The 13,160-nt window shown below is 42.7% G+C and overlaps 1 protein-coding gene across 6 annotated transcripts in view; it reads left to right on the forward strand.

Moving 5' to 3' along the window:
* The window catches only part of CD59 (CD59 molecule (CD59 blood group)), a 31,126-nt gene that overhangs the window by 16,698 nt on the left and 1,268 nt on the right, over positions 1-13,160 (forward strand). For 2 of the 6 annotated variants that reach the window (XM_074013985.1, XM_045371663.3), the window contains one exon: positions 4,858-6,193. The exons of 2 other annotated variants lie outside the window; for them this stretch is intronic. In XM_074013985.1, coding sequence (XP_073870086.1) covers positions 4,858-5,075 — 218 coding nt within the window. In that variant the 3' untranslated portion in view covers positions 5,076-6,193. Of the gene's footprint in view, positions 1-4,857; positions 6,194-7,429; positions 7,529-12,074; positions 12,157-12,374; positions 12,445-13,160 lie in introns of those variants that run through there. 2 more of the 6 variants (XM_074013984.1, XM_074013983.1) reach the window with 2 other exon arrangements.

Genomic DNA, 13,160 nt, shown 5'->3' on the forward strand with positions numbered 1-13,160 from the left:
CTCCAGGGTTCAAGTGATTCTCATGCTTCAGCCTCCTAAGTAATTGGGATTACAGCCATAAGCCACCATGCCCAGCTAATTTTTATATTTTTAGTAGAGACAGGGTTTCACTCTGTTGCCCAGGCTCATCTCAAACTCCTGGCCTCAAGTGACTGCCCGCCTCGGCCTCCCAAAGTGCTGGGATTACAGGCATGAGCCACCACACCCAGCTGCAGTGGGAACTTTGATTCATTCCTAGTGGGAATGCAAACCAGTATAGCTACTGTGGATGACAGTTTGGTAGTTTCTTACAAAACTAAAATATAACACAATATATAATACTTGATATTTTGATAATTATGTACAGTATATATTTTATAATGACTGTGTTGCTGGCTTGTGTATTTACTATATTTTTAAATCATTTTAGCATGTACTCCTTCTACTTATTTAAAAAAAATGTTAACTATAAAACAGCCTCTCGGGAGGCTGAGGCAGGAGAATTGCTTGACCCGGGAAGCGGAGGTTGCAGTGAGCTGAGATCGCGCCACTGCACTTCCAGCCTGGGTGACAGAACAAGGCTTTTTTTTTTCTTTTATTTCTACAAAGAAAAAAAAGACAAAGCAAAAAAGAAAAAAAACCCAGCCTCAGCAGGCAGGTCCCTTCAGGAGGTGTTCCAGAAGAAGGCATTGCTGTCCTAGGACAGGACAGCCCCATGCGTACTTTTACCCCTGAAGACCTTCTAGTGGGACAAGATGAAGAGGTGGAAAACAGTGATACTGATGATCCTGACCCTATGTAGGACTAGGCTAATGTGTGTGCTTGTGTCTTCGTTTTTAACAACAACAAAAAAGTTTAAAAACAAATTAAATAAAAAAGGTTCTGACTGGGCGAGGTGGCTCACACCTGTAATCCCAGGACTTTGGGAGGCCGAGGCAGGTGGATCACGAGTTCAGCAGATCAGACCATCCTGGATAACATGGTGAAACCCCGTCTCTACTGAAAATACAAAAAATTAGCTGGGCATGGTGGCGGGCGCCTGTAGTCCCAGCTACTCGGGAGGCTGAGGCTTAAGAGTGGCATGAACCTGGGAGGCGGAGCTTGCAGTGAGCCGAGATCATGCCACTGCACTCCAGCCTGGGTGACAGAGTGAGACTCCATCTCGAAAATAAATAAAAATAAAAAAGCTTATAAAGTAAGAATAGAAATAAAATATTTTTGTACAACTGTATAACATGTTTGTGTCTTACACTATTATTACCAAGGTAAAAACATTTAAAATTAAGTTTCTAAAGTAAAGTGGCAGCAAACTAGGGTTGATTTCTTAAAATAAACTTAGTATGGACTAAATGTACAATATTTAAAACATCTACAGTAGTGTACACTAATGTACACATTCACCCACCACTCATTCACTGACTTCCAGTCCCACAAGCTCCATTCACGGTCAGTGCCCTGTACAGGTGTACCATTTTAAAAATCTTTGTATCACATTTTTACTGTACCTTTTCTATGTTTAGATATGGTTAGATACACAAATATTTACCACTGTGTTACAGTTGCCTACAGTATTCAGTAGAGTAACATGCTGCACAAGTTTGTAGCCCAGGAGCAACAGGACATACCACATAGCCTGAGTGTGTACTAGGCTAGTCCATGTAAGTTTGTGTAACTGTACTCTATGACGTTCGCACAGCGACGGATATGATGGTGCTATGCAAAGTAAGTCTAGAAGAGAGAGAGGTTGGCTGCTAATTCAACCAATATTTACTGGCATCCTAGCAGTATAAACCATGGAAGTATAAGCCAGGTTAAATTAGTCTTGAAGGGGCCTCTGATGACAGTGCCAAGTGGTCATTGCTATAATGATGTTCTGAACAAGGACCACATTTAAGGGTGCCCAGGACAACTGAAGACTGTTGGCTTTAGATAGACTTGAGCCAAAGTATACAAAAAGAGTGGGGAGGAGAAAACCTTTAACACTCCAGGGACTCTGATATAATCCACTTTTATGTGGATAATTCCGAGGCTGGCTTTGGTGAGAAGATTACCATCGTAAGGCTGTTGTTTGAATATGATAATTCAAGTAAAGCACTTTGGTATGCTGCAGGACACATAGTAAATGATTAATTGGTAGCAATGATTAATAAATTACTGTCTGTTCTCCCCAAGCTGCTAGGCTTCCCTAATTAAAATTCGGACAGCTTTAAAGCTTTTCAAGTTCCAGTGCTTACTTACTATTACATAAAGCAGTAACTTGTCTGAATCACCAGCAGCCTCTAGTACAATATTAGAAGCTTCCAGTTATTTAGTTAAGACTCCAGCAAGTAGAGGCATTTCTAGAATACTCTATCTGGACTCTGCCACTTGACCAAACTTCATTAAATTCCAGTCCAAATACCCATCCCCTCAGAGGAGAAGGAAAGGACAGTTACGCCTGCAGTTATAAACTGAGAAGTGTTGTGTTCCAGGCTTTTCATGGAATTGGGTAAATTAGCTACAAACCTGAAATAAGGAAGTATGCATCTGCATTTTTTTTCTTTCCAGCACAGACGATAAGAAAACAGTTTCAGGGCAAGGACAAATACCTTCTTATGACCCAGTATCTAGCACATAGGCACTCAGTTATTTTTGGAGAAGAAAATCTACCATAACACCACTCTCTCAACTAATACATTTTTCGCCTAACATGCTTTTTCTGAATATTAAAAAACTACGATAAGATACTTGGAGCATATACTTCTGGCCTTTATTTTCCTGTGTGCCCAAGGCTATTTTTCCAAAAATGGGACCATGATGGCATGTTTTTGTAGAAACTTTTCCTGTATTACTGAATAATCTAATGATTTTTAAAATGAAGTTTTAAATATTTTAAAAATAAATCATCCATGTGGCAAATTTTAAAAACTCAATAGAAAGATAAACGAGGTGTATTCTTCCATGATGATAACACCATTAAATTACGTGGGAATCCTTCTAGAGAATGGCAGAAGTATATATACTTGGGAGTGGAATTGCTCAGTCAAATGGATAACTCTATCTTTAACTCTTTGCGGAAATGCCACATTTGTCCAGAGTATCTGTACTATTTTACATTCCCATCAGCAATGTTTGAGGGTTCCAGTTTTTTCCACTTCCTTGCAACATTTGCTATTTGCCATTTTCTTCATCTTAGCCATCCTAGTGGGTATAAAGTGGTATCTCACTGTGATTTTGATTTGCATGTTCCTAATGACTAATGATATCAAGCATCTTTTCATGTACTTATTGGCCATTTGAGAATCTTCTTTGGAGAAATGTTTATTCAAATCCTTTGCCCTTTTTGTTTTGTTTTGTTTTATTTTGTTTTGTTTTGTTTTTTAAAGAGCCAGGGTCTTGCTTTGTTGCCCAGGCTGGAATGCAGTGGTACAATCATAGCTCACTGCAGCCTTAAAGTCCTGAGTCCAAGTGATCCTCCTGCCTCGGCCTCCCAAGTAGCTAAGACTAAAGCTGCAACACCCTGCCTGGCTAATTTTTAAATTTTTGTGTGTGTATAGAGTTGGGATATCACTATGTTGCCCAGGCTGGCCTCAAGCAATCCTCTCACTTCAGCCTCCTAAAGTGCTGGGATTACAGGTGTGAGCCACCACACTGGCCTCATTGCCCATATTTTAATTGGGTTAGTCTTTTTATTGTAGAGTTTAAGAATGTTTTCTATATCCTGGATACTATGCTCTTCCATATGACTTTAAAAAAAAAAATAGAGAGGTGGTCTTGCCATGTTGACCAGGCTGGTCTCAAACTTCCGGCCTCAAACAATTATCCCGTCTCGGCCTCCCAAAGTGTTGGGATTACAGGTGTGAGCCACCGCGCCTAGTGTTTTCCATGTGATTTGCAAACATTTTCTCCCTTTCTGTGAGTTATCTTTTTATTTTTTGGTAATGCCTTTTGAAGCACAGAAGTTTTAAATTTTGATGAAGTCCATCCAATTTACCTTTTTTTCTGCCCACACCCCACCTTTTTTTTTTTTTTTTTTTTTTTTGAGATGGAATCTCGCTCTGTCGCCCAGGCTGGAGTGCAGTGGCCGGATCTTGGCTCACTACAAGCTCTGCCTCCCGGGTTTATGCCATTCTCCTGCCTCAGCCTCCCTTTTTTTTTAATCAAGCTCCTTCCATGTTAGCACTCATAGGCCCATGTCATTTCTTATCTACGTGGACTTGCATTGTAAGAAATTCTATTGTAATTTCTTTAAACACTTTTTAAAAATTAATGGACTGGGTTGTTTTCAGGCTTTTTTCTGTACAGATACTGTCCAGTGCTACAGTGGCCCTTCTTGAGCATATATCTTAACCTCTTTTATACATAGCTTTGGCTGGGCATGGTGGCTTACCCCTATAATCCTGTCACTTTGGGAGACTGAAGCAGGAGGATCACTTGAACCCAGGAGTTCAAGACCAGATGACTGGGCAAGAAAGTGAGACCTTATCTCCAAAAAATAAAAATAAAAATAAAAAAAGAAAAGGAAAAGGAAAAAAACCCCAAGTAACTTCATAGTGTAAACTCTGAAAGTGGTATTGCTGGATCAAAGGGGACATGTGTTTAAAATCTTGGCAGATATTACCAAATTTCCCTCTTAACAGTATAAATGCCTGTTCCTCTCCCATCCCACACCCACAACTATACTGGCTATGATGAGACCTTGGTTTTCTGGAAAAGCTCTATTTAGAGGTGTATCATTATTTACTTAATTGTTCTCCTTTATAACCCACCTGGGATGAGCATCTTGTCTAGATGTCTCTACTTGCACAGGATACATATGAAATACAATTGAGGGTTCAAAGGCAGATACAGAACTCTTCCCACTTACTTTCTTACCCTTGTGTGTGTGTCTCCCCACAGGGTTACAAGTATATAACCAGTGTTGGAAGTTTGCGAATTGCAATTTCAATGACATTTCAACCCTCTTGAAGGAAAGCGAGCTACGGTACTTCTGCTGCAAGAAGGACCTGTGTAACTTAAACGAACAGCTTGAAAGTGGTGGGACATCCTTATCAGAGAAAACAGTTGTTCTGCTGGTGACCCCACTTCTGGCAGCAGCCTGGTGCCTTCATCCCTAAGTCAACACCAGGAGAGCTTCTCCCATACTCCCTGTTCCTGCATAGTCCCCTTTCCCTTGCTGCTGCATTCTAAAGGTTTGATATTTTCCAACCGGATCCTGTTGGGAAAGAATAAAATTGACTTGAGCAACCTGGCTAAGATAGAGGGGCTCTGGGAGACTTCGAAGACCAGTCCTGTTTGCAGGGAATCCCCACTTGAAGGAAGAAGTTTAAGAGTGAAGTAGGTGTGACTTGAGCTAGATTGCATGCTTCTTCCTTTGCTCTTGGGAGGACCAGCTTTGCAGTGACAGCTTGAGTGGGTTCTCTGCAACCCTCAGATTATTTTTCCTCTGGCTCCTTGGATGTAGTCAGTTAGCATCATTAGTACATCTTTGGAGGATTGGGCAGGAGTGTGTGAGCATCCTCTCTCACATGAACGCTTTCGTAAACTTCAGGGCTCCCGTGTTGCCATGGAGGCATGCCAAATGTTCCATATGTGGGTGTCAGTCAGGGGCAACAAGATCCCTAATGCAGAGCTAGAGGACTTCTGGAAGGGAAGTGGGTAAGTGTTCCAGATGGCAGGGCATGAAAACTTAAGGGAGATACAAGTGGCTGAAAGTCGAGTTTTTCCTCTATCTTTAAATTTTATATGGGCTTTGTTATCTTTCACTGGAAAAGTATAATAGCATACATTAATGGTGTGTTAAAGCTATTTCCTCTCCTTTTTTTTTTAAATTGGAATGGTGGGATATCTTGGATTTACCACACACAGTTACAGAATGAACACTCCGTACATGTGACTAGCAGTATTAAGTGTGCTTATTTTAAATGTTACTGGTAGGAAGGCTGTTCAGGTATGTGTGTATACAGTATGAATGCAATGGGAACAACCTTTGTGGTTACAGTTTGAGACTTCCAGAGGTCATCCTTAATAACAACAGATGTGCAGGGTTGTTTTACCGTCTGCATCCAGCCTTCTGTTAACTCCTAGCTGACTCAGCATAGATTGTATAAAATACCTTTGTAAGGGCTATTAGCACAGTCACACATGTTTGAGGCTTTCAGAAGCTCTTTCTAAAAACTTTTTCCTTTTCCCTGTGTATTCTAGTGAATAAAGCTCAAGATTCAGTAGACCTTAATAACATTTGTATGTTATGATCTTGGCTGTATTTAATGGCATCGCCTGACTTTTGCAGATGGAGGAATTTCTTGATTAATGTTGAAAAAAAAAACCCTTGATTATACTCTGTTAGACAAATTGAGTGCAGTGAATGATGCCTTTCTGAAAATGAAATATAACAAGCGGATGAATGTGGTTATGGCCCAAAAGGATAAAAGCATATGCAGTATGCTTAATGGCAGTAACTGAAAGAAGACATCCTGAGCAGTGCCAGTTTTCTTCTGTTGATGCCATTCCCTGAACATAGAAAAATAGAGACTTGCTTATCAAAACTTAGCATTACCTTGGTGTTCTGTGTTCTCTGTTAGCTCAGTGTCTTTCCTTACATCATCTTTAATCCTCAGTTTCAAGACAAAATACTAGGTATGACTCTTTCCTCAATAGGAATTTTTTTTTTTTTTTTTTTTTTTTTGGCCGAAGGAAGTACTGACCATGCCCACAGCCACTGGCTGAGCAAAGAAGCACATTTCATGTGAGTTCTAAGGAATGAGAACGAATTTTGATGAATTTGAGCAGAAAATGAATTTTTGGGAACTTTTTTGGGGGCGAAGAGGTGGGGAATTCAGCCACACTCCAGAAAGCCAGGAGTCGACAGTTTCGGAAGCCTCTCTCAGGATTCAAGATTCGAGGATGAAATTGGCTTACTGCTATCTTGTGTCATGTACCCACTTTTTGGCCAGACTACATTGGGAAGAAGGCAGTCCTCTAAAGCAGAATCTGGGTGCTGCTAAATGGGGAGATGGGAAGAGGGTTGTTAAGCTGTCCAAATCAACAACGGTCATATAAATGGCCTTAAACTTTGGGGTTGCTTTCTGCATAAAGTTGCTGTGACTCATGCTATAGACAAGGTTGAGTACCTGGACATGAAGGCAATCCTGTAATGTAAAGATATTTACAGTATTGCCTTTGGGTCCAGTCTTGCCTACTGGCTCTTTGCTCGAGAGCCACTACCCCATGCCCTCCACTCATCTGGATTTACAGGAACTGTCATAGTGTTCAGTATTGGGTGGTAACCCCATTGGATTGTCCCCTTGAGGGGATGAGCTAGGGGTGCAAGGTACACCTGATGAGTAGGTCAATTGAGCTCATGGTATTTCCTGAAGATGCTAATCCATTTGCCGAACTGAGTCTTGAATGTACTGGGGGCTTCAAGGTATGGGTATGTTTTTCTTGTGTCCTTGCAGTCAGCCCCCATGACTTCTCATGTCACGTATGTCCTGAAAAAATAAGAGCCTGCCCAAGACTTTGGGCCTCTTGACAGAATGAACCAGCTTTATACATCTGAGTCCTCTTGGTAAGTCCTTTAGCAGTGTTCAAAGTCTACTAGCTCACATTAGTTTCGGTTGCTGCCAACAGATCTGAACGAATGCTGACAGATCCCCCTGAGGGCTTCTTGATGGGCTGGCTGGAGCTAGTACTGACATTCATTGTGATGAGGGCAACTTTCTGGTACAGGGTTCTAAGCACTATGTTTTATATACATTTTCATCTGTACTTGCACCTCACTTTACTCAAGGGGAAACTGTGCAAAGTTAGCTGGATAGCTCAAGGTCACTTAGGTAAGTTGGCAAGTCCATGCTTCCCACTCAGCTCCTCAGGTCAGCAGATCTACTTCTCTGCCTGTTTTGCATACTCTTTTTAATATGTGCCTAACTTTGGAAAGCCTAGAATGGGTTCCTGGTGCTTTTTTACTTTGAAGAAATCAGTTTCTGCCTCTTTTTGGAAAAGAAAACATAAAGTGCAATTTTTTTTTTTTTTTTTTTTTTTTTTTTTTTTACTGGAAAGTTACCCAATAGCATGAGTTGAAGAGCACCTAGTTAGTCCTTCCTGGAAACAGAAGATCATTTCAAAACACTATCTGCCAGTCTGTTTCTCAGTGTCTGCTACTTGTAGATATTTCATTTCAGGATAGCAGCAGTTAAATCCGTGGATTTTGTAGTTAGGAACCTGAGTTCAAACTCTCTTCCACTAATTGGCTGTGTCTCTGGACAAGTTTTCTTTTTTTTTTTCCCCCCAACCTTTTTGAACTTTCACTTTCTACACCTACCTCAAAGAATTGTTGTGAGGCTTGAGGTAAAGGGTCTGCCAGATAGGAAGATGCTAGTTATGGATTTACAGGGTTGTTAAGGCTGTAAGAGTCTAAAACCTACAGTGAATCAGAATGCATTTACCCCCACTGACTTTGAAATAAGTGAAAACTAGCCAGAAGGCTCTTTTTCAAATTGCTTATAGGTTATTCAATATAAAATTTTTATAATGGATATCTTATTTATCTAAACTAAAGCTTTCTGTTTATACACACTCCTATTATTCTGGGGTAAGGTAAATGACCACAGTACCTTAATTTCTAGGAGGGTGCCTGTGATGGTTCATTGTAGGTAAGGACGTTTTCTCTTTTTCAGCAGCTGTGTAGGTCCAGAGCCTCTGGGAGAGGGGAGGGGCAGCATGCGCCCAGCAAGGGACTGAACTGGGAAACTGAAGGTTCTTTTTACTGTGGGGTAGGGAGCTGCCTTTCTGTGATCAGTTTCCCTTGGGATGTTGCTGTTCCCCTCCTTGCTATTCATGGCTATATACAACGTGGCCAACCCCAGTAGGTTGATCCTATATATGATCAATGCTGGCGCTGACTCTGACTAGCCCCACCCAACCTGCCTATAGGTTTACAGATACATTAATTAGGCAACCTAAAACATTGATGCTGATGTTGGTGTGACATAATGCTATGGCCAGAACTGAAACTTAGAGTTATAATTCCGGTATTAGGGTTCTCCAGAGGGACAGAACTAGTAGGATATATGTATATATGAAAGGGAGGTTATTAGGGAGAATTGGATCCCACAATTATAAGGTGAAGTCGCACAATAGGCCGTCTGCAAGCTGGGATAGAGAGAAGCCAGTAGTGGCTCAACCCGAGTTCAAAAACCTCAAAACTGGGGAAGCTGACAGTGCAGCCTTCAGTCTGTGGCCAAAGGCCTGAGAGCCCCTGGTAAGCTACTGGTGCACGTCCCAGAGTCCAAAGACTGAAGAACCTGGAGTCTGATGTCCAAGAGCAGGAAGAGTGGAAGGAAGCCAGAAGACTCGGCAAACAAGGTGGACAGTGTCTACCACCACAGTGGCCATACCAAAGAGGTCACCGATTCCTTCCTGCTACCTGGATCCCTGAAGTTGCCCTGGTCTCTGCACCTTCTGAGTCTAGTTCTTAAGAGCTTTCAATTCCATGGGCTGTCTCATAGCCCTCCAATAAATTCTCCGTGTCAGCTTCTGTTGCTTGTGGACAGAAAATTCTGACAGACCTACCCTATAAGTGTTACTGTCGGGATCACATGAGAACACACAATCACTAAGTGTTAGCTACGGTTATTTTGCCCAAGGTAGCATGGCTAGTTGATGCTGGTTGATGGGGCTTAAACCCAGCTCCCTCATCTTCCAGGCCTCTGTACTCCCTATTCCACTAAACTACCTCTCAGGTTTCAGTTTATTTTTAATTCTTACTCTGCAAGTACATAGGACCACATTTACCTGGGTAAACAAGAATAAAGGCTGGTCTGCATTTTTTAGAAACTTTCTTGAAAGGGAGATGGGAATGCCTGCACCCCCAAGTCCAGACCAACACAATGGTTAATTGAGATGAATAATAAAGGAAAGACTGTTCTGGGCTTCCCAGAATAGCTTGGTCCTTAAATTGTGGCACAAACAACTTCCAGTCAGAGCCAGCCTCCTGCCAGGAAGAGGGGTAGGAGACTAGAGGCCACACATGCTGCGGCCTTGCCCTGAAGGCTGGGGTGGCAATTTGGAGGCTGTCCAAACACCCTGGCTTCTAGAGCTGGCCTGTCCATTTGAAACCCCAGCTCTGATGCTAATCAGCCACCCTCAGGCAAGTTACTTAACCTTACATGCCTCAGTTTTCTCATCTGGAAAATGAGAACCCTAGGCTCAGGGTTGTTAGAAAAGTTAAATGAGTTAAGACAAGTGCCTGGGACACAGTAGCCTCTCGTGTGTTTATCATTGTGTCCTCAGCAGGTCGAATAAACAGCTTCTCAGGTGTGAGGCTGGCGCAATTATCTGGAGTGGGTTGGGTTTTCTAGGATCGACCCCCTGCTGCATTTTCCTCATTCATCCACCAGGGCTTAATGGGGGAATTAAGGAATCCATGTGTAACTGATAATAACTAGCTACACTTCAGTGAGCACCTATTAGTTGTCCCTGGCACTGCTTATACATATGTCTATCAAATACATCAATGAGGTAGATATTGTCTTCATTTTATAGATCAGAGAAAATTGGGGTTCAGAGAGCTGATGTGATTTTCCCAGGGTCACAGAGAGTCCCAGATTCAGGCACAACTCTTATATTCCAAGACACAAGCACTACATGTCCAAAGACTGCCCAGAGCCACCAGCAAATTGTGACATATCCCTATAGAGGCTGAGCACCTGGTCAGGGTCTGGTCGCCAATAGTGTGTCCAGATGCAGAACTGGAGTGAGGGAGGGGAAGGGAGGCTCCTTGGGACAGAGAAGGCTTTCTGTGCTCTCTCTGAAGGGAGCAGTCCGAGGACCCAGGGAACCAGGCCCTCCTGGCTGGAGAGGGCTGTGGCAATGGAAAATCAGTGCCAACTGCAGTGAGTCAGCCTAGGTTAAATAGAGTAACCTATGTAAGAGTCCTGGACAGGAACCTATACCCCCATGACACATTTCTTCAGTGTGACCTTCTGGCCCCTCTCCTCCTGACAGCAGAATGATGACTGCCCTGATCGGTGAGGCTGGAGGAAGAATCAGTCCTGTCCTTGGCAAGCTCTTCACTATTATAGTGAAGGCCCTCTCCCTGCTCCCAAGGCCTGTGACTTTCTAACCTGGCCTCACGCTGGGTAAGCTTAAGGTAGAGGTGCAGGATTAGCAAGCCCACCTGGCTACCAGGCCAACAGCTACATGCTCCAACTGACCCTGATGAATGAAGAGGGACTCGTGTCTGTGTCAGTTGGTTCCAAATGAAGCCAGGGAGTGGGGCATTAGGAATCGAAACCCTCAAGCTCCAACAGGATGGTACTTAATGGGGAATTTGAGTGGAGAGGTAGGTGACATAGTGCTTTGGAGCCCAGGGAGGGAAAGGTTCTGTTGAAGTTGAATTCAAGGCTGTTTTGTCTTTCATCACCAACTTGAGTTTCCTGGACATTTGTTTGCAGAAACAACCGTAGGGTTTTGCCTTAACCTTGTGGGTTTATTGTTACCTCGTAGGGACTTTGCCTCCTGATGGCAGTTTATCTTAGTGCTCACTGTGGCACTTGAGTTTTTTGCATAGTTGTTAGAGAAACCAAGTTTGTCATCAACTTCTTATTTAACCCACTGGCTATAACTTCATCGATTATAAGTAAGCCATCCGGAGTAAAATCTATTTAGATTATCTTGGAGTAAGGGGGAAGAATCTGTAATTTTTTCTCCTCAACTAGGTATATAAATAAAAAATGATTTTTTTGCTTCATTTAAAAAATATAACGCAGGCCGGGCGCAGTGGCTCAAGCCTGTAATCCCAGCACTTTGGGAGGCCGAGATGGGCGGATCACGAGGTCAGGAGATCGAGACCATCCTGGCTAACACAGTGAAACCCCGTCTCTACTAAAAAATACAAAAAACTAGCCGGGCGAGGTGGTGGGCGCCTGTAGTCCCAGCTACTCGGGAGGCTGAGGCAGGAGAATGGCGTAAACCCGGGAGGCGGAGCTTGCAGTGAGCTGAGATCCGGCCACTGCACTCCATCCAGCCTGGGCGACAGAGCGAGACTCCGTCTCAAAAAAAAAAAAAAAAAAAAAAAAAAATATATATATATATATATATATATATATATATATATAAAACGCAAAATCTCTTTCGCTTCTAAGGGCCTTCAGTATGTAATAACAAGAGCTAATGTCGAACACAAGCCATTGCCAGGTACTTAAACTGTCTCACTTAGTCTTGCCAACCTAAGCAAGTAGATGCCATTACTATTCCCATTATATTGATGAAAAAATGAGGTTGAGAAAGGTTCAGCCACACAACCAAATACACAGTGGATCCAGGGTTTGGTCCCAAGTCTGAGTCCAAAACCCTGGTTCTTACCATTACTGTGGTTCTGTAGGGGTGAAAAATTTTTTCTTCTAATCTCTTAGGTTCAGGGCCTGGGGCTTGAGAATTAAACTGACAAAGACAGACTAATGGAAGACAAAGTTTATTACGCAGGTACGTGGGGTTCTTACAGAAACAAAGTGAAAACCCAAAGAAGTGACTTGAGAGCTTATATACAATTTTAACAATGGGCGATTGTAGAAAAGTGACAAGACAAAGGAAGAGAGGTTTGAGCTTCTGGGGCAGTAAATTATGGGAAGTTAAATATATGGGGGAAACTAATGGAAGATAAGGGTATTTTTATTTTATTTATTTATTTGAGACAGGGCCCTGCCTTGTCACCCAGGCTGAAGTGCAGTGCTCTGATTGTGGCTCATTGCAGCCTCAATTTCAACCTCCTTGGTTCAAGAAATCCTCCACTTCAGCTCCTGAGTGGCTCCAGGCAAATGCCACCACACCTGGTTAATTTTTAAAATTATTTTGTAGAGACAGAATCTCACTCTGTTGCCCCTGGCTGGTCTCAAACTCTTGGCCTCAAGAGATCCCCCTACCTCAGGCTCCCAAAGTGCTGGGATTACAGGCTGGGTGCTGAGCTATCGCACATGGCCTGGTTTAGCCATAGACTGAGGGGAAATACATTATCTTGAGCGCCTCTGCCTAGTGATCACTGGTATGAATAAACAATGATGGGTGGCTGCCAAAGTCAGAGTGCAAATACTCTGTGTGACAACTAAGTGTGGGAAGCTAAGTGTGGGAAGCAAAAGCTTCCCAGTTTCAGACATGCCCCTTAGTAGGGATCGCTGCCTACTGTGTTTGGACAAAGTGTCCAA

The sequence above is a fragment of the Macaca fascicularis genome, chromosome 14 (genome assembly GCF_037993035.2).
Source record: "Macaca fascicularis isolate 582-1 chromosome 14, T2T-MFA8v1.1".
Taxonomy (NCBI): domain Eukaryota; kingdom Metazoa; phylum Chordata; class Mammalia; order Primates; family Cercopithecidae; genus Macaca; species Macaca fascicularis.